The following is a 20,785-nucleotide window of genomic DNA, read 5'->3' on the forward strand; positions in this document are numbered from 1 at the left end:
ACTTGGTAAAACCCAATTGTAGTTTTATAACAGTTTAATTTTGACCCTAATTCTGCTGGTGTTACACAATCGGATTTGGATGCTTCTCGTCAGGATTTAGACTGGCTGGTACGTGTTGGTGTCGTTCGTATTGTTGATAAATTGATTGAGCATCTGGACTTTACCAACGTGATAAGTCTCATCCGGCATGCTGCTTTTGTGGCCGGGATTGAGTCGGTTCATAAAACTTCTGCTGGTGCTGGTGGTGGAGATGTTGGTGTTGATGCTGCTTTTGTCGGTCCCGTGGTTAGTGTGAATGATGCTTTGTTATCTTTTGCCAGCATGGATCATGCATCCCTGTTGGGTTTAGGTGAATTGGATGTTGGAGGTCTCCGAGAACTTTGCTCGTTTGGTGGTTCAGAGGGTACTCCGGAAAGTGCGGTGGGTCAAGATATTGTGCAGGCTGCTGAGGTTGGTGGTAAAAAGGTGAACGAGGGTGGTGATGGTGATCGTGGAGAAGGTCAGGTGGTTGTTGTGGGAAACGAAGTCGTTCGTGGCGAAGATGATGTTGTTGAAGATGCTCCGGCATCGTGTGCTACCCCATCTGGGGCGTGAAAATTTCTTTATATGTTTTAGTTTATATCTTGCATGCTTCTTCTGATGGCCGTATGGTGCCTTTAGTTTGTATGGGTTTTTCGGACAATATTTTATGTTTTGCGCATGTGAACATGGACTCTAAATGTTGCTTGTTTGTTACTTACTTTTCCTTGTATATTTTCTTTTCTTTTCTGAAAAGGACATAGCGCTCTGATGCACTAGGCGTTCTGTCTTGCCTATGTTATCGTCGACACGCTAATTGTCGACCTTGGGTGCTCTTAGCTCCCAACGAATGAATCTCTATGCATATTTTCAATCGTTTAAGAATTAATACAGTAAGTATTAAGGAAATACAGTAAGTATTAAGGAAATACACTAAGTATTGGACTCATGTCACTAAGCATTTTTATCAATTAGCATTTGAATAATCCCATTACATTATCCATGGACCATAAATACACTAAGTATTAGACTCATGTCACTAAGCATGAACTTGTGTACACTAAGTACTTGGGATGTACCGCACTAAGTAGCGCATTGATCGACTGGGGCTACACTTCTTTCTTTTTCAAAAGAAAAACTTTCTCAAGTTCCTGGCGTTCCATGTTCTTGGAACCTGCCTTCCTTCCATCGTTGTCACTGATGAGTATTTTGGGCGTCCCAAATGTTGTCATAATATTCTTCCACACAAACTTTATCATGTGTCTTCCTGAGATGCACGCTAATGGCTCCGCTTCAATCCATTTTGTGAAGTAATCCACGGCCACCACCATATATTTCAGCTTCCCTGGTGCTTCCGGGAATGGGCCCACTATATCTATACCCCATTGGTAGAATGGCCACGGGCTGGATATGTTGTGCAATGGTGCCGGGGGGTTTGTTTGGACCGGAGCGTACGACTGGCATTCCATGCATTTCCTGGCTATCTCTAGCGCGTCTTGTTGTATTGTGGGCCAATATACACCCATTCGAAGTACTTTGCCTGTCAAGGCCCGTGCCCCCTCGTGTGCACCCACTTAGCCTGTGTGTGCTTCCTGTAGCATCTCTCCCCCTTTGGCTCGGTCTACACACTTCAGCCATGGCGCTGTGAACCCTTTCTTGTATAGTTCTCCATTTATTAGTGCATATGAGGGCGCTTTTATACGTATCTTCCTGGCCTCGCTGTGATCGTCTGGGAGCACCCCTCTCTGTAGGTATTCCCTGAATGGTGTCATCCACGTTGGTCCACTGGTCGTCAGGGTGTTCACCTGCCGCTCGTCTATACTTCTCTCTCGGAGCACCTCTACCAAGACTTTCTTCGATAGGTGATCGAAGCACCTGGATGCCAATTTTCTTAAAGTATCCGGTCTCTTGTTTTCGCTCCTAGGTATCTGCCTAATTGTGAACTGTTTGAACGATTCGATTAGTTGTTTCACCATCTTTACGTACCTTCCCATTCTCTGGTCTCTCACCTCGAAACTTCCTTTGACCTGGTTCGCTGCTAACCTTGAGTCAGTTAGGGCTGTTACAGCCTTTGCACCCATTTGCTTGGCTAGTCGCAATCCTGCAAGGAGGGCCTCATAATCCGCTTCATTGTTTGATGTGTGAAAATCAAAACGGAGGGCGTAGGTCACTTCTTCCCCCTCAGGGCTAGTCAAGATTAGCCCCGCCCCCGAGCCCTCCCTGCTAGATGCTCCGTCCGTGTATAATGTCCACGAACTATTGTCGAGCGGAGCTCCTTCAACTGCCCATACCTTCTCCTTACCAGCGCCCCCTTTGTCCGGGATTTCTAACAGGAAATCGGCCAATGCTTGTCCCTTAATACTTGTCCTCGGATGGTAACTTATGTCATGCTCCCCTAGCTCGATTGCCCATTTCGCCAGCCGGCCCGACGTCTCTGGTTTAAGCAGTATTTGTTTGATGGGGCAGTTCGTTAGCACTTCGATCTGATGTGCTTGAAAATACCGCCTTAGTCGCCGTGTCGTGTAGATGAGCGCCAGGACTAACTTTTCCAGGGTGGGGTTGTTGAGTTCTGGCCCCTGTAATGCTCTGCTTACAAAATACACCGGCCTCTGCTCTCCTTCTCTTTCTATAGTTAATACCGAGGATATCGCTTCGTTTGAGGCCGAAAGATACATCTGCAACGTTTCCCCCGGGACGGGACTGGCCAACGTGGGTAGCTGGTGTAATGCCTCCTTGATTTTCTAGAGTGCTACTTCTGATTCGTTCGTCCACTGGAAGTTGCTCTTTTCAATGCATCCTTTTAACGTGTGAAACAACGGCATGGCCTTGTCAGCGGACTTTGAGATGAACCTGCTCAGAGCCGTGAGCTTCCCGTTTAGACCCTACGCGTCCCTGAGGGTGCCTGGGGTTGGCGTTTCAATAAACTCGTCCACCTTGGTCGGGCTGGGTTGGATGCCCCGCCTGGTGACATAGTACCCCAAGAACTGCCCCTCTTCCACCCCAAACGTGCATTTAGCCGGGTTTAGCTTCATCTTTACCTTCTCTAGGGTTTGGAACGTCTCTTCGATGTCTTGTAACATTTTATCTTCGTGCGGGCTCTTGATCACCATATCGTCCACATATACTTCAATGTTTCTCCCAATTTGTTTGGCAAAGATCGAGTCAACTAGGCATTGGTATGTGGCCCCGCATTCTTTAGACCAAAAGGCATCTTAGTGTAACAGAAAGTGCCGTGGTCCGTATAAAAAGCCGTTTTTTCCTCGTCCTCTTTGCTCATCAATATCTGGTGATACCCTTTATATGCATCTAAGAAACACTTCAGCTTGAATCCTTGCAACGACTCTACCTTTTGGTCAATTTCTGGGAGGGGGTAGCAATCTTTAGGGCATGCTTTGTTTAAGTCGGAGAAGTCTATGCACATTCTCCATGACCCATCTTGCTTGCGAACCATAACTGGATTGGCAATCCATGTCGGGAATATCGCTTCTCTTACTATTCCAGCTTCTGCTAGTTTGGCCACCTCAGCATTGATTGCCCTATTACGGTCCCCACCCTGGACCCTCTTCTTTTGCTTAACCTCCTTTACTCCTGGTTTAATTACAAGTTTGTGCTCAATGACTTTCCTTTCTACCCCCACCATGTCCGTGGGGGTCCATGCAAACACGTGTTTGTATCGCTTGAGCAGGTCGACCAACGCTTTTCTTATGTGACTCGGGAGGTCACATCCAATATTGACCGGCTGGTCAGGGTGTTCCTCGTTGATCACCTCCTTTCCCTTTGCGGGGTCGCGTCTCAGCTTCTTGGCCTCTTTAGTTATCTCTGCTGGTTTCATAACTGCAAAGCATTGCAATTCTTTCGGTGGAGTGGCCAGTACCGTGGCTGCGCCCGTTGGGGTGTCGAACTTCATGACTCCATGCATGGTTGATGGAACCGCCCCTAACTTTAAAAGAGTTGTTCTCCCTAGTATAATATTGTGTTCCGCCGCATGCCGAATGACCACAAAGTCAATCAAGGCAGTTTTCTTTTGCTGCTTATTGTGGCTGGTTATGGTCAAAGGGAGGTGAATTATGCCCAGCGGCCATAGGCTATGGCCGGTGAACCCGACCAGCCTCCCCGTCGTGGGCCGCAGGTTGTCCTTCCAGAGATCTGGAAGGAGCCGGAAACAATGCTCATAAATGATGTCCGCCGAACTCCCCGTGTCCACGTAGACCCTGTGTATGGTTACATCCCTGATGGAGGCTTGGATCACTAGTGGGTCGTCGCCTCTCCATCCCTTCGGGCGAGGGTCCCGAACGGAGAATGTGAGCTTGCGCATCGGGGTTCTGGTGGTCCCCTGTTCCATCTGTTGTTCTTCCCTGCTTCTCTTACTTCATATCATGAATATCTCCTTGGGCTGGACCCCTTCGCGAGGTGTGTTCTTAGTGTTTTCTGCATCAAACTTGGCACGCAAGCTTCGTTCTATTTCCACCAAGTCCCCTTTAAGCTGCTTCTCCTCCATTTCTTTTTTTAACACCGAACAGTTGGCTGCTTCTCCTCGCAGTACCGGTTCTTTGGCGACTTGGCTGGCTGTTGCTTCTCCGACACCGTGTACACCTCTGGGCGGCGGCCACGCCTGTCATCCTTAGCAAACTGTCGGAACCGGGCCTGTGGTCTTCTCGCTTGGCCGTAGTGCCTACTTCCCCCTCGGAAGTCCGTGTGACCCGGGTTGTGGTGTCTGGCAGTCATGGCATTCAGGTAGGCCTGTTTTGCTGCTTCGCCATCCTCCTGCCTCAAATATCGCTCCACCCTTTCCTTCAATTCGGCCCGTGTTAGGGGCTTCTTTCCCATGAGTTTCTGCGACAAAGGGCCTGGCAACAGCCCCCATGTGAAGGCGCCGGCTATGAGCCCCTCATCATGCCCTGTTACGTCTAACGTGGCGTTTATGAATCTTGTGAAGTATTCCCGTACAGTTTCACCCTCCTTATGCTTACAGCCTATGATTGAGTGAGAGTCTCCCTTGTACTTGCGCAGTTGCATGAAGTCGGTAAGGAAAAGATACTTAAGCTGGGCAAAATTGGAGATGCTGCCTGGTCGTAGCGTCTTGAACCACGTGCCAGCATTGCTGTCAAGTGTAGTTGGGAAGTATGTGCACCAAAACCTCTCATCGAGCTTTAATGATGTCATGGTCCATTCATATGTGTCGATGTGGCTATCTGGGTCAGTGGTTCCGTTATACGTCTTGAGCGTCGGTAGTTTGGCTGTGTTTGGTATTTCGTAGTCCAACTGTTCTTTGACAAACGGAGACGTCACACTACGGGAAAGGCATTCGCGGCCTGGGATGGTGGACGCTCCCAGCTGCTGGTATTGTGTGTTTAAGCCATATGGTGGCAGCGTATGATAGCCAGGGCTTGGTCCGTAAAAGGGGTACGGCTGGAATGGTAGTTGGAGGGAGTAACTGGAGGGGAAAGGGTGTATAGGGGTCATAGGGCTAACCGTTGTTGTCTGCTGTAAGTTATTGTTGGCGGCGATGGTTGGTCCGGTCCATGTGCCAGCCAGTGAATAGACAGGTGGCGTATGAGCTATCATGGTTTGCGCCAACGGTGGCACCGAAAGCATTGAACTCTGTCCGCTCGTCACCTGGTATAACGGTGTAGCTGTAAACGGCGGTGGGATGTTGAAAACGTGGCCTGGTGGAAGCATCGCTGAGTGAACCGGTTGTGTTTGTTGCAATGGCGGCATGAAGAACAGTGGCATCCGAAAATACGTTGTTGGAAATGGTCCCACGGGAGTTATTCTTGGCTGGTGAAGTGGCGGTTGTGGGGCACTTTCAGTGGTTACCGTTGAGCTTCCTTCGCCTGTAGCGGCCCTGCTGACCGCTGTAGACGGCGGTGTTTCGTCCAACGCTGCCATGGGACGTATGGGACTAGCCTGTTGTCCCTCACTGCCTTTGGACGCCATTCACTTGTCACTTTCGTGCTTTTAGTTTGTGTTCTTAATCTCACAAACGGATGGCGCCAAATGATGCGACCTTAGCTTGGCTCGATCGGTACTGTTCACTTGGATTCTCGGCTGCCTCTGCAAGGTCACAAAGAAAGAAGGCCGTCAGCCGCTTTCCGGGAGGAGCTCCCGGAAGAACGCTCCGACGGTCAAGTTAGAGAGTGTTTAGTATCTTTGGTGTATGCTCTTAGAGAGTCCAGAGAGCTTACCTCGTAGGTCTGAGAGCGTATCCTTTTATACCTAGCTCCCTTGCCTGATCCGTACCAGACAAGATCGCTTTTTTGGGGAGACAGGATCAGGGGCGCTGATTGGAGAGTCATGCGCCTTCAACCGTTAGGGCGCTCTTATTGGCTCTGACGGTAATGGTCTGATCCTCCTGCTTGTCTCCTGACCGTATCTTTTGTCTTGGAGCTGGGAGCATCTCTTGGCGGGCGCGAGCCTTTCGCCTGTGCGTTCCGCTCCCGAGAGCGCCAGCGGACGCTAAGCCTGCTGGGCTGGGCCCGGTTAGCGTGCACGAGCCTTTCGTCTGTGCCTTCCACTCCCGGGGGCTCCAGCGGACGCTAAGCCTGCTGGGCTGGGCCCGGTTGGCGTGTCCGGCACGTGCTTCTGCCGTGCTGCCCTAGGCACGTCATCACCACCCATCCATGAAACTTCCACCAACCCTGCAGTACTAGTGTATGCTAGCCATACATAACATTGTACCCTATAGACTTTCGAATATCCAATCCTACCCTAAGCTCCCAATCAAACAAGAACAGATGATAAGGCCAAATCAAACATTCTCAGGCTATAAGATCTTAATTATGTATGACCATGATGCATACGCTAAGCAACTACAGTAATGATGTCAATCTCATATAAAGGGAACCCTAGGCTAGCAGGCATCATGTAATCATGCAATTTTATCATGCAATTCCTGAAGATCCCTAGCCTAGCACTAGCATGCTGTTCTAACATATCGCATAATCAAATAACTGTATGGTAGTTTGGGGTCTACTTACTGGCTTCGGCTGATCGTACACCCTGCATCCTCATTTACTTATTTTGAAAACCATTTGAAAATCATTTTGAAAATCTTTTCCTTGATTTGAGACTGGAGTCACACGAGTGTTCCTCCAATTCACTCAAACCAAGGCTCTGATACCAAATTGTAACACCCATAAAAATCATGCCAAATTTAAACTTTTTAAAAACATTTCAGATCCATTAACCATTACAAAACTTGTTTTCAAATGTATCATATCAGAGTATCCCAGAAACAAAGTCATAAAAAGTGAGGAGCTGTACGATCACGCCTTTGCCTTGCCACGATCCCCTGATGCACCTGAAACAATAAACTAAAACTGTAAGCCCGAAAGCTTAGTGAGTTCCCCCAAAATACCCATACCTGCAACAATACACATATAATCATAAACAGCATACTATGGGTCCAATCAACCATCGGGTTGGAATACCCCCAGGCCCTCAACCAACAGGTTGGAATGCCAACACACTATGGGTCCGATCAACCATCAGGTTGGAATACCCCGGGCCCTCAACCAACAAGTTGGAATGCCAACACACTATGGGTCCAATCAACCATCAGGTTGGAATAACCCAGGCCCACAACCAACAGGTTGGAATGCCCACATACTATGAGTCCAATCATCCTCGGGATGGAATACTCACAGCCCACAACCAACAGGTTGGAATGCCCAGGTCTATTGGCTTTCGCACAAAGCAGATAAGCCTCAACCGCCAAACAAACATGTGCACATACAACAGATAATCACATAACAGTCTATAGACAACAAACTGATCTACCGGATCATACCACATAACATATAATATTATATCCTACCCTCTAGGATATCTAACTAACAGGTCATACCACATATCACATGTTATCATCCTACCCTCTAGGATATCGATCTAACAGATCATACTAGCATAACATAACCAATAACAATTCAAAGGGCCGGCCTTGGTGCCTTAGACCCTTGAGTATAAAGAGGATAACTCACCTGACACTGCTGAAGTCCCGCAGATAAAACTCCAGCTGTTGGTTGACAGATTCCCGAACTGTCAACATCAAACAATACCCAATTAATAATTGGGTTCCAAGCCCAAGGTCCAACTCACACTACAAAACCCAATAGTCAAGTAACGTCCAAAGCCCAACATATGACCCAATTTTCCAAATTGGGCCCTACCCTTCACATGGGCCTTACCCCTTAGGCCCAACCATCTCTCCTGGTCCAAACACGTGGCATACTAACGACCCAAACTCTCATAATCATAAAGGCCCAGTTATGGCCCACCTATGGCCCAATTTTCCAAATTGGGCCCCAGTCCACACATGGGCCTTATCCTAAAGCCCATCTAAATATTTTGGTCCATTAACTTGTTCTTGGATAGCCCATCTATGGTCCAACCACCGAAACCCTATAGGAAGGCCCAACTCAAGGCCCAAGTGATACATAGGGTTTTCACATGAAATGACAATTAGGGTTAAGTGTTCCTACTTAACCCACTAAGGACTTAATCCATTAAGGGCTTAAACCATTAAGTCCATTATTGCTTTAGGAGAATTTGCCAATGAGTATAATTTAATATTTTGAGCTTGTTAATTAATTCAAGTACGGGTCCCGATAAATCCCAAATTAGGGTTTCAAGGCATTAGGGTTTTCCAAACCCTAATTAGGGTTTCCAACCCAATTACTTGCCCATTAATCAAATGGTTGGGCTTTTAGGTCCATTAGGGCTTCATTGGGCCCATTAGGGTTCTTTGGGCCCATTAAGGTCTCATTGGGCCCACCAGGGTTTCATTGGGCTCACTTTGTCCAAACATCCCAAACGAGTCCAAAACACAAACGGAGCACACTGTGCCACCTAACACGGCGGCTGGTGACGGCAGCCACCACCTTACGGTGGTGGTGACAAATTTTCTTTTCATTACTATTTTGTTACAATTTACAATACCATCCAATTAACACACCCACAAACACTAATAACACACACACACATCAGTATTAAACACATACACACACACACAACCACCTCGTGGTGGCCGGTGGTGGTATATGGTGGCAGCCACCATGGCTGGCGGCAATGGTGGCCCATTTACATTTCCGGCCAACAATAACAAGTCTAAGAACAATTAGCAACAACAACACTCGACGAACTATGCCAACGAACGTAGCCACCCACCTAGTGGTCTGAAAAGGTCGGCGGTCAACAACTAAGGCAAAGCAGTCGCATGGCAGCGGCGACGGCAGTCGACCGGTCCCAAAAGCAACCGGTTCGATCGGTTCTTCCCACGACCATAGCACCGGCTGTACTCTCGTCTCATGGTCTCCGACAGTGGCGATGGCGCATCAACAGAAAAGGGAAGAGAAGATGAAAGTTCTCAGTCTCCCACCGGGATAACAACAACGATGCCTACTGCCGCCCTTCTTGACGGAACCACGACTAGAGTTGGCGGTCGTTCCAAGTCTTCAACGGTTGTGGCGCAACAGTGGACCTTCACGTTGCCACAGATGAAGAGGGGATGGCAATGAGACACTTCAGCTGGGGAGGAGAACGGTGGCTCCACCACATCACCACTTCTCCGGCAGTGAAATGATCGTGGTGGTTGCCTCATGGGTTTGCGATCTCACAGCGATGGCGGCGCGGCGGCAGAAGAGAACGCAATGAGGGTGGCGGCCGAAGTTGAAAATGGAGGGTGAAGGAGATGGTGGCTAGTGTTTGTGTCTAGGGTTAGGGTTAAACAAGGCGATGCAACGGTTAAATACCCGACTCCATGCAAACATATAGAGAAAATGACAGAACTGGTCCCTCCCATTCCAATCTCTTCAAACAAAATCCGATAATTACCATTTAGACCCTGGCTCCTTAAAATCCTTTCAACTTTGACCCAATATTTTACCAAATGGCCCTTCCATGACAATTTCTTTTTAGCTTAGGTCCAGAACTTACTCTTTAGTCTCTGCTTCCATAAATCCTTACATATTAAATCCAAATAATACCAAACACCCCTTGCCTTATGAAAATCTTTACGAATTGAGTCCCAAAAATAGACTTTAACCCCTGGAGATTCCAATCTTTTCATTTGGCTTCCCGAAACCAACAACCCACTAATTATTTGCTTTTGGGCTATAATATTCTAAAATAATAATAAAATTACTTCTCGGGCTTCCGGGTTTATTATTCAATTACTATATTTTAAACGGGATGTTATAGTTTACACCATTAAAAGAAAAGACAAAACCACATTAATAAAATGAATGTACATGGTTGATCTTTCAATTGCTTTTCCATCCTCTGTAAAAGTCTCACCAGGACCCAAGCAACTTTGGGTTCCTAAATCCGCTTAATTCTTGCAAGTTATACGTGACGAGCAGTTCGACAACGAATGGTATATTGATAGTGGCTGCTCGCGTCACATGATAGGGAGGAAGGAAGAGCTGAGGGAGTTTTGTGCTCTCAAGGATGGTGGATGTGTCAGGTACAGAAACAACTATTATGGCATGATAAAGGGCTACAGGATGATTACAAATGGAGATTTCTCAATCCATAAAGTTTCCTATGTGGAAGGATTACAACACAACCTAATCAGTGTTTCACAATTGGTTGTGGGAACTGGTCTGAAGGTTTCGTTTGATGATGAAGGATCATATATCATAGAGAAGAAAACGAAATCAGTTCTACTGAAGTCACAGCGAAAAGGCGAGATGTATCCTCTTAATCTAAATCCGATACGAGGGAAGCCTGCTATATGTCTGTTAACGAAGGCTCACTCTGATGAAAGCTGGTTATGGAACCGAAGACTCTCGTACATCAACTTTAAAGATATCAAAAAGCTCGTTCTTGGTGATCATGTGCGAGGTCTTCCCCTCTTGAAGTTTGATAAGGAGCATCTATGTGCTGCATGTGAAATGGGGAAGCAAAGCAGGAAGAGTCATCCAACTCTTGTGAACACAAAAATCATTGAACCTCTTGAACTGCTGCATATCGATCTTTGTGGGCCTTCGACAATTGAGAGTATCGGCGGTAGTAAGTATATACTTGTTATTATTGATGATTTTTCACGTTTCACTTGGGTATACTTTATTAAACAGAAATCAGAGGCGACTCCAAAGCTGAAGAACTTTATAAAGCAAGTGGAAGTTCAGTTGCGAAAGCTGGTTCGTAACATCAGAAGTGACAACGGATTGGAATTCAAGAACAAAGATTTTGAAGAATTTCTATCCGAAAATGGAGTCACACACAACTTCTTTGCTCCTTACACTCCACAGCAGAATGGAGTAGTTGAAAGACGCAACCAATCTTTATGTGAAGCAGCCCAAACTGTGCTTAACTTCGCTTCTCTTCCTCTGTATTTCTGGGCCGATGCTATAGCTGCTGCTTGCTATACTCAGAACCGATCCTTTGTCAATAAGCGATTTTCTATCACTCCATATGAAATTTTTAATAATCGTAAACCTAACATCAAGTTTTTCCATGTCTTCGGTTCCGGATGTTTCATCTTCAACTCCAAAGAGAATAGAAACAAGTTTGATGTGAAAGCTGACGAAGGGATTTTCTTGGGGTACTCTCTAACCTTCAAGGCATATAGGGTTCTCAACAAAAGATCAAAGAACATAGAAGAAACCTATTATGTCACGTTTGATGATAATTACATGAAGAAATTTCAATCAAGCGAAGGTCCAATGGAGGAAATCTTTCCTGAGACTGGTAAAGTCACAGCACCAATATCCAATATGTTTGAAGAATATTTGTTGCTCTTTGATGAACCAGAAAAGGCCATCAAATATGAAGCGAAGGCAGCCGATAACAAAATCGATAACCTACAGAAGATAATCAATGACGCTGAAAAAGAAATGGAAAGTGAACCTCAGACTCCAAGCGAACCTCAGGCTTCAAGCGAACCTCATGCTTCAAGCAAACCTCATGCCTCAAGCGAACCTCCAAAAGATAGCACGCCACTGCAGGGGGAGGATTCGTCTCCATCAAGTAAACAGGATTCGCCTATCCAGGGGGAGAATCCATTTCCAACCATGACCCATGAAAGTCCATTCGAGGGGGAGAATTCTGAACCTGATGTTGAATTCGTCTCATTATTCGAGGGGGAGAATCAAAATCCAAATGACGATTCGGACGTTCAATCAGAATTCGAAGAGGAAATAAATGCTGAATTGGATCCTGCCTATGATCCAAATTACCTTCCTCTCACTAAATGGACAAGGGATCATCCGAAAACACAAGTGATTGGTGAATCATCTGAGGGAGTCCTTACACGTTCTTAAGTTAAAGCGAAACAAACTACTTTATTCTCTCAAGTGGAATATTGCATGTTTAATTCGTTCGTCTCCAAGGTAGAACCGAAAACTGTCTACACTTCACTTGATCATTCTGATTGGGTACAGGCTATGCAAGAAGAACTCAACGAGTTTGAGAGAAACCGAGTTTGGAGACTGATTCCTACTCCAAAGGATGCATCTGTAATTGGTTTAAAATGGGTTTTCCGTAATAAGATGGACAAACAAGGGAATGTGATACGAAAGAAAGCGATACCTGTTGTGAAAGGATATTGTCAGGAAGAAGGGATCGATTATGAAGAAACCTTCGCTCCTGTAGCAAGGTTAGAATCTGTGCGGATTTTCCTGGCATACGCAGCACATAAGAACTTTGAAGGTTTTCAAATGGTCATCAAGTGTGCTTTTCTGAATGGGGGAGTTGGAAGAAACCGTATATGTTGAATAGCCACCAAGTTTCGTGAATGAGAAATATCCTGATCATTGCTACATTTTGGACAAGGTAGTTTAGGGTCTAAAACAATCCCCTAGAGCCTGGTATGAAACTTTAACTCGCTTTCTTAAAATGTCTAAATTCAAACAAGGCTCGGTTGACGCAACCTTCTTTCGTAAGAAATAGGGTGACCACCTTATGATAGTCCAGATTTATGACGATGACATCATTTTCGGTTCCACGAATCCCAGCTTAATAGATGAATTCCGAAAATTGATGGAGACTAAATTTGAGATGAGCTCAATGGGTCCAATTAACTTTTTCCTTGGCCTGAACATAAGATAGGGACCAAAAGGCATTTTTATCAATCAGGAGGCTTACACAAAGACTTTATTGGCAAAGTTCGGCATGATGGGAGACTCAAGAGTAAAGGTTCCAATGGCTTTCGGGACAAAGCTGACACCATCCTTGGAAAAACCGGCTGCTGATATGACCCTCTATCGTCAAATGATAGGGTCACTAATGTATCTTACATCTAGTAGACCAAATATCATGTTTTTTGTTTGCTATTGTGCCAGGGTCCAAGCCAATCCACGCGAACCTCACATGGTGGCTATTAAGAACATCCGCAGATATTTGAAGCGAACCTCGTCTCTCGGAATATGGTATCCAGCCAAATCAGGCTTCTTTGTTCAAGCATTCTCCGATGCCGATCTTGGAGGATGTGGTCTAGACCGAAAGAGCACAACTGGCGGTTGTCAATTTCTCGATGGTAAACTCGTCAGCTGGTAGTCGAAGAAACAAACATGTGTATCCCTATCTACTGCTGAATTTGAATATATAGCTGCAGCATCTTGTACCTCACAGGTTGTCTGGATTCAAAGCCAACTAAGAGATTATGGTATGAATATGAAGAAAATTCCCCTATATTGTGATTCTGAAAGCGCAATCCGTATTTTTCACAACCCAGTGCAGCATTCCAACACGAAACACATTGCACTGCGATATCACTTCATCAAGGATCACGTAGAAGATGGTAATGTCGAAGTTCACCTCGTTCGATCCGCTGATCAATTGGCTGACATATTCACGAAAGCTTTACCTGAAGCAACCTTCAATAGAATACTCCAAGGCTTAGGAATGATGGAAGCTGAATTTGTACCGAAACCATCTTCGCTTCATTAAGTTTCACCTTCGCTTTCGCCTCTTTAAAACTAACAATCGAAATAGAGCGAACGCTCGGTCTATTTCGGTTCCGATTTTTTCGGTAACCGAATTGAACCGAACGCTCGGTATATTTCGCCTCCTCTATCCAAAGGCGGACGTTCGATTGATACTTTCTGTATATGTTTGTACATTTTTATTTTTACTATATGTTTTTATTTCTTTTTCAGGAATATCTAAAATACAAAAATATTTTTCCTTTCTGTTTTTATGTTTTTTTAGAAGAATCAAAAATACAAAAAAATAATTTTCCTTTCTGTTTTTATTTCTTTTTCAGATATATCAAAAACACAAAAATATTTTCTTTTATTTTATCTAGATTTTATCAGACTTGCTGCTTGTCTCGATCATGAATCATGGGGAAGGTATATACTATTACTCTGTATACTAGCTAAGTGTCCCTAGAAGCATGCTGCTGCATGCTGTCCAAAGTCTCACAGACTCTAAGTGAAGCCTTACTGATTCTGTATATACAAATCGTTTCTTCCCAATCAGGCTGCAAATATCACTTAAGTCACGAGCTACCTTATTCTTCTCACAATGATTTAAGAGTTATCTGCTCAGTCCTAATTATATAGCAGAGGTACTTTCAGTTCTTTAACCACCTTCATACTTTTCTCCATCATACTACGTTTCATGAATGTAACCCTTGAGACTCTCAGAATCTACCACTGAGGTTTACGGTTACACAAAATCTGTGTTAATGATCTTAGTTTCGTTTCACCACATGCTAAGTGAAACCCAAAATCCAATACCTTAACTGAATTGATGGTGAACAATCAAACGTTCTAGTTTTTCACCCATGCATTAACGAAACCACTCATGTGGTATGTACCTAGAAATCTCTTTTCTTTTTATTTGCGAGATCTTTATGAAATGTTCTTATACAAAGATATTTCTACCCAAAAGATCCAGTTTTATTTTGTTTTGAGATTTCTATCATAATCACGAAGTCACTGAAAATTGTCACACCTACTTGTTGTTTTTGGCTACATTGGTCACACAAGTACTTCACTCAACTTTCGGTCTTATCTCAAAGTCCGTAGTTCAGTTGAAGTGAAAGCCACCCTTACAACCGAATATTGAAAATATGTCTTTCATTGCTTCTTAACAAGAATTTGATCGTACTTCAACGGGAAACCACACAGACACTTCTTAGTCTCTCTTGACTTTGAAGGAAGGGATTCATGCCCGTGATCCACAGTTTTGTGTCTCAAAAGACATCACTAAAATCTCACATCAATAATTTGCTTTATCTCTTTTTCTTTGGCACACTCTTGCACGGAGTTCTTTATGATCTTCCAAAGTCTGGTACGTGGTTCCAATGGCAATTTGCCGATCTATTGTTTTGCTTCTAATGGTGTTCTTATTATTAAAGAAGTGATAGGTGATCAGTTTTGAAAAGGAATGTGAAACGATTGGTTAATTTGCAGAGGTGATGAATGGATAAAATTTTGAAAAAGACGCGTGAATTTGAAACGTTACCCTATCGTCACCCCGCCTGACACGCTCTTTTTGGGGAAAGCCAGTTGTCAAATCACACCTGTTTAGGCGTCGTTTCAGAACGTCACGATATCATCATTAAGAGATATTTCTCTCTCCTGGAAATCGTATAAAGGCTTTTGTTTCATTCCGTTTTCCACTTTTCAAATATTCTCAAGTATTCATAAGGCGATTTCTCTTCTTCTACTGTTCATCTTCTTTACCAAGCTTCAACAATGGCAGATTCTTCTTCCGTTCAAGAAAACACCGCTCAATCCTCTCACCTCACAATCAAACCCAACCAGAATCTGATCATCAACTTGGTGCCTTACAAGTATGATTCCTACATGCTGCAGATCATCGAATGCCTGAAATACTCACCATTGGTAAATGCTCTTACCAAAGTCGATGTTGTTCCAATGTCCCTCCTTTCTCAGGTTTATTCTTCCGCTAAGTATGTCAAGGCAGATGAAAGAATTTTCTTTGAGATTTTTGAGAAGAAGAGTTCAGTCTCGAAAGCTAGGTTTTGTTCTCTTTTAGGGCAACCTTATACAGACTTAATGGTAAATCCTGACTCGATTTCCACTGTACAACTCTTTGAGATGTTCTACAATATGGGGTATACTGACATTCTCACCACGATAACAAAGGTCAAGAAGTCTTGTCTTCCTCCTCAATGGAATGGATTGTTTACTCTTCTATCTAAGAGTTTTTGTGAACGTGTTGCTGGATCTGATGGTGCTAGCAAGGGTTTCATGACCATTATCTATGGTCTGTATCATGGAATCAATCTTGACTATGGGTCGATTCTATGGACTCAATTGATTCAAAGCTTGAATTCTTCATCTCGTCACACTAAGATTTCTTGTGGGCGATTCTGGACTATTATCACTCAACAGGCAATAGCGAAGTTTCAAATTCCAGTTATGGAAAATTCCTTAATGTCTGCAATTGCAAATTTTCACACCACCAAAATTATCGTGGCCGATTTCACTAAGTTTACTTTTGTCGGTTCAATTCCGGAATCTATGTATCAGTGTGTTTCAAAGGCTAGCAAAATCATTAATGAATACAAACAACTTTTAGCCACGGGGCCAAGACAGTTAACTCCAGAGATGCAACAATCACTTGATATGGCTGATAAACCAGCTAAACGGGGCAAGAAAGGAGATACAAGGAAGGAAATTCAAGAGGGGCCCTCCTCTAAACGTGTCACTCCTAAGAATCGAAAAGGTCCAACTGCAGAACCTTCGGCTCCCAAGAAGCAAAAGATAAAGAAGAAGGTGCACAAGCCGAAAGCCCCATCCACTAGTGATAGTGAATATGTTCCATCTAATCAAGATGAAGAGGTTGAACCAGAAAAGGAGCAAGAACAGTCTGAGGATTCGGTTCATGAAAACTAAACTGAGGTAATACTTACTAACACACTTCCATCTCTACCTCCATCTCCTCATCCCTCCACTGTTCTAATTTCTATCGCTCCATGCCCTCCTCTAACCACTTCTCAAATTTCCACTTCTACACCATTACCACCTCCCCTATTCACCGAAACAACCACCATCACAACCACCATCACAACTACCAGTACAACCGAACCACCTGTTAATGTCAACGCATCTGACGTGGGGGCACAAACTTCAGGTGTCGAAACCCCCATTACCTCCCAACCTCTGTCTCCAATAAAATCCGACGAATCAGATATCATTCTTGGTGGCGCTGATATGGATTTTGATACTTTTCACTTCAGTACTTACATTGTTCAGAGTGATGAAGATGACGATGCCCCAGTCACCAAGAGGCATCTCAAGGCGTTTAATGAGAAGCTTGATACTTTGCTCGCCTCTTCATCCCAATCCTTCACCTCAACATACTCTGACACTGCTATTCAAGCTCTCTTGGCTACCCTGGTTCAGCAGCACGAATCTTCTATTGAAAAAGCAACCCAGGCAGTTGATGCTTCCACCAAGTCAGCGACCGAAACTGTCGAAAAACTAATTTCTGATGCTAAAGACTTTTTCAAGTCTCTCCAAGCTGAGTCACAACAAAATGTAAACACAGTAAACGCCACTGTCGAAAAGCTCGTCTCTTCTCTTCAAGCCGAACAAGTAAAATCTGACACTGTTCGCTCTTCCATCCAAACTGATCACTTAGAGCTCCAAAGGTCCATCAAATCTCATCTCGACAAACTCCAGGCTGATTTAGCTTTCGAAAATAAAGTGATGGATGAGCTAGCTTGACAAACTACTCTGCTAAAAACTCAATCTGTCATGCTTTCCTAAGCACATAAGGAGATTGATGGTCTCAAGAACGAACGTGCAGTTGTGAAAAGCTGTGTTGGTGAGGTTCATGCTCTTCTGGTCGATCTCCTGGATGCCCATGATACGGTTGTCACCATCACCATCAGGAGACGTTTGGCTGAAAAATTGTGTCCTGTACTTGCAATTCTAAGCTGGATTGAAGGTGTTTCGGAGTCTGGTGTCCCTCCAAAACAAAGGGGAGAAGCAGATCAACCTCCACCAAAACAAACCCCAACAAGCCAAACTCCAACAAGTGAAAATCTTCAACCTCCTCCTGTTAAATCAAATGTACCCAATGAACCGAAGGATAATGAAGCTTCGGGTTCAACGGTTCAAGACAAAGGAAAGAAAATCATTGGTAAAAGTGGAGAAGAAAAAGAGAATCAAGAAGAGTTGGTAAAGCAAACTCATGAGACTGAAGAGAAGGAAAGAAAAGATAAAGACGCCCATGACATTTTGGAACGAAGTAAATTGCTTTTTCCATTATGGACATTGGAAAACCTACTGAAGGAAGCGATTGAGTCCCCAAGTACTCATTGGCTTGAACCAGTTATCTCTTTTGACCTGGAGAACTCAAAAGATGCTCAATTCGATATGCCGATTACCCGAAGGGCATTTGTCTTTCATTGTTTTGAGCCAATCGCTTCTATTCCCTCACCTGACCCGAAGGTTGATAGAGAACTAATTGATTATTATCTTGCTTTCTTGCAACCTCAATATCTGACCTGGAGTGCAAAGAAGATTACTACGGTCAAGGTTATGAAGCCAGTTGCCGCAGGGAAATTTATTAATGTGAAGTTCCAGATTACTCGTGGTTCTGAGGATTCAGTTCATGAAATTTCTCTTACTGATCTGCCAAATCTCAATCCTCATGATTGGATTCTATTGACTAACCTCTTGCTGACTAATGAGCAGAAGTACGAACCCATTCTTGATCACATAAAGAGAATGTTGGTGCCGTATATTCGTGAAGTAGCAAAGCTTGATCAGGAGATTGCTTCTGCTCTGAGGAAGAAGCCTACTGTCAGACCCACTGGCAAAGCCAGTGATGTGAATAAGATGCGTATGGGCAAGATTGACACCGAACACTTGACGGTGATGTTTACTAAAGATATTAGAGGATCGGCTACTCCTTTGAAATGCCTGTTCGCCTTATCTGACAAACATTTGTTTTCCACGGTTGCTCTTGAACACATTCTGGATATAACAACTAGATGTAAATACAATGATGATGCTGCAAAGAAGATTTTCAATGACATGCTTCGGTGGTATATCAACTTTCGTCGCACTATTCTTGCTATCATACCGAAACTGTTCAAAACAGTAAAGAAGACCACGCAGGCTCTGCAACAGTAATCTCTCGCCTCAATTGACGCAAAGGGGGAGATTGTTAGGTTAAGATGTGTTGCGTCATTGGGATTTTTGGTCTAAGTTCATTTTTCTCACGGTACTGGGCCTGTCCAGCTATGTTTCATTTATTAGGGTTTACTATATGTAGTGCATGCATGCACCATATGTTATCAGTTTTTGATTTTATCATTGTAACCCTACCACACCTCTACAGTAGCAATTCTTCATAGAGTTCTTCTGAGGTGTGGCCTTTTAATCATTCGACATAAGTATTGATTAATCTTGTGTTCATATTTACTTTGTGTTCTTGATTGATCTATCTAAGAATTTTATCGATCTAATGGTTATTAATCTCATCAATAACCTTCGTACTTAAGGTCCTCGTTTTCTCTACGCAATAATTCGATTTGTTCACGTAAAAATTTAACAGTATCAATGCATTTTTGTGAACAGGAAATTTCACTGACCTCTTTCTTCTCAGGCTCAGGGGTAGTGGATACCATGAAGGAAAACTGCAACTCCATCATCTCTTGTTCAAGATCCTCTCCAACATTCTCCTCGGTGACTTCACTAATCTGGGACAAATGTGCATTTTCAGGTCCTGAAATGTTCAAGGCCTGAATTTGGTCTTCCCAATCAAATGACTGAGCTACCACCGCCAGATTTGCAGTCTCGTTGTTAGTAGCAGCTCCCCTGTTATTTCCAACCGACACCATTGTCCTTTCATGATTTACTCTTCTATCAGGCTTCGGACAATCACGAGCAAAGTGACCAGGCTCGTGACAGTTGAAGCACCTCAACTTTCCTTTGTTGAATCCAACCTTCTTCTCTACATTCATGCCCCAGTTATACTTTCCAGTTTTCTTGCAAAGTGCTTAGCCCTGAATACCGCCATTGCAATATTCCAGGTAATGTCCATTTCTTCTACATCCTCTGGGTGAATCTAATCAAGATCAACGAAAGAAATCTGAGGAGGCAATTCTCCAGCCACAAAGGCATTGTACCAATTCACCAGACTAGAGGCTAGGGCCATGTTCTCTTCGGCTTCTTTGGGAGCAGAGGTGGTAACAAGAGCTTTTGAGGAGGAGGTTGCATGTGGATAAGGCATGGATGGTGAAACAACATGGGATGGTGGTTGTGGAACATCAAAAGCTTGATTTTGTAGAGCAGTAAAGGAAGAAAAGGCACTGTTTGATGAAATTCCCAGATTGGCAGTCGAGTAGGAGTTCACATGGTTAATTTCCCTTTGCTTGTCATCAAGATCACATGCTTTAATGATTGCAATTGTTTCTGCAAGACTGAGTCGGTTGAGATCCTTTGTCTTCTCGATAACAGAGACATTCATGTCCCATGACTTGGGGAGAGAGTTAAGCAGTTTCTTGTTAATCTCTAATCGTGACACTGAAATTCCAGCAGAACTCATCTCAGTGGTAAGAGTAATAAATCACTGTAGTTAAGCCTCTAATGATTCTCCAAGAATATGATTAAACATGTTGAACTTCTGTCTGAGCATGTCTTGTCGGCTCTGCTTCATGTCTTTATTTCCCTCATAAACTTCAATCAATTCTTCCCACAAAGCTTTGGCTGAGTCATACTCCCTGAATCCTTGTCCAGTTTCAGTAGATAAAGCCATTGTCAGTGTTCCGAGAGCCTTTTCTTGCTCTTCAATTTTATCGAAATCCTCATCTATGTAATTTGCAAAATCTTTG

The 20,785-nt window shown here is 44.0% G+C and overlaps 2 protein-coding genes across 2 annotated transcripts; both read right to left on the bottom strand.

The window, feature by feature from the left end:
- Window positions 1-1,592: 1,592 nt before the first annotated feature.
- On the bottom strand, window positions 1,593-2,693 carry LOC145164647 (uncharacterized). The gene has a single exon (XM_079083359.1). It carries the CDS (start codon window positions 2,691-2,693, stop codon window positions 1,593-1,595), a length of 1,101 nt encoding a protein of 366 aa, XP_078939485.1.
- A 491-nt stretch (window positions 2,694-3,184) lies between these two features.
- Window positions 3,185-4,360, bottom strand: LOC145164648 (uncharacterized). The gene has a single exon (XM_079083360.1). The coding sequence runs from the start codon at window positions 4,358-4,360 to the stop codon at window positions 3,185-3,187; it is 1,176 nt and encodes a 391-aa protein (XP_078939486.1).
- Window positions 4,361-20,785: the final 16,425 nt, after the last annotated feature.

Source organism: Lactuca virosa, chromosome 3, assembly GCF_052849685.1.
Source record: "Lactuca virosa cultivar CGN04683 chromosome 3, Lactuca_virosa_CGN04683_v6, whole genome shotgun sequence".
NCBI lineage: Eukaryota > Viridiplantae > Streptophyta > Magnoliopsida > Asterales > Asteraceae > Lactuca > Lactuca virosa.

Coding starts and splice junctions, on each gene's coding strand:
- LOC145164647 (XM_079083359.1), bottom strand. CDS start 2,693: ATGTATCTTTCGGCCTCAAACGAAGCGATATCCTCGGTATTAACTATA.
- LOC145164648 (XM_079083360.1), bottom strand. CDS start 4,360: ATGGAACAGGGGACCACCAGAACCCCGATGCGCAAGCTCACATTCTCC.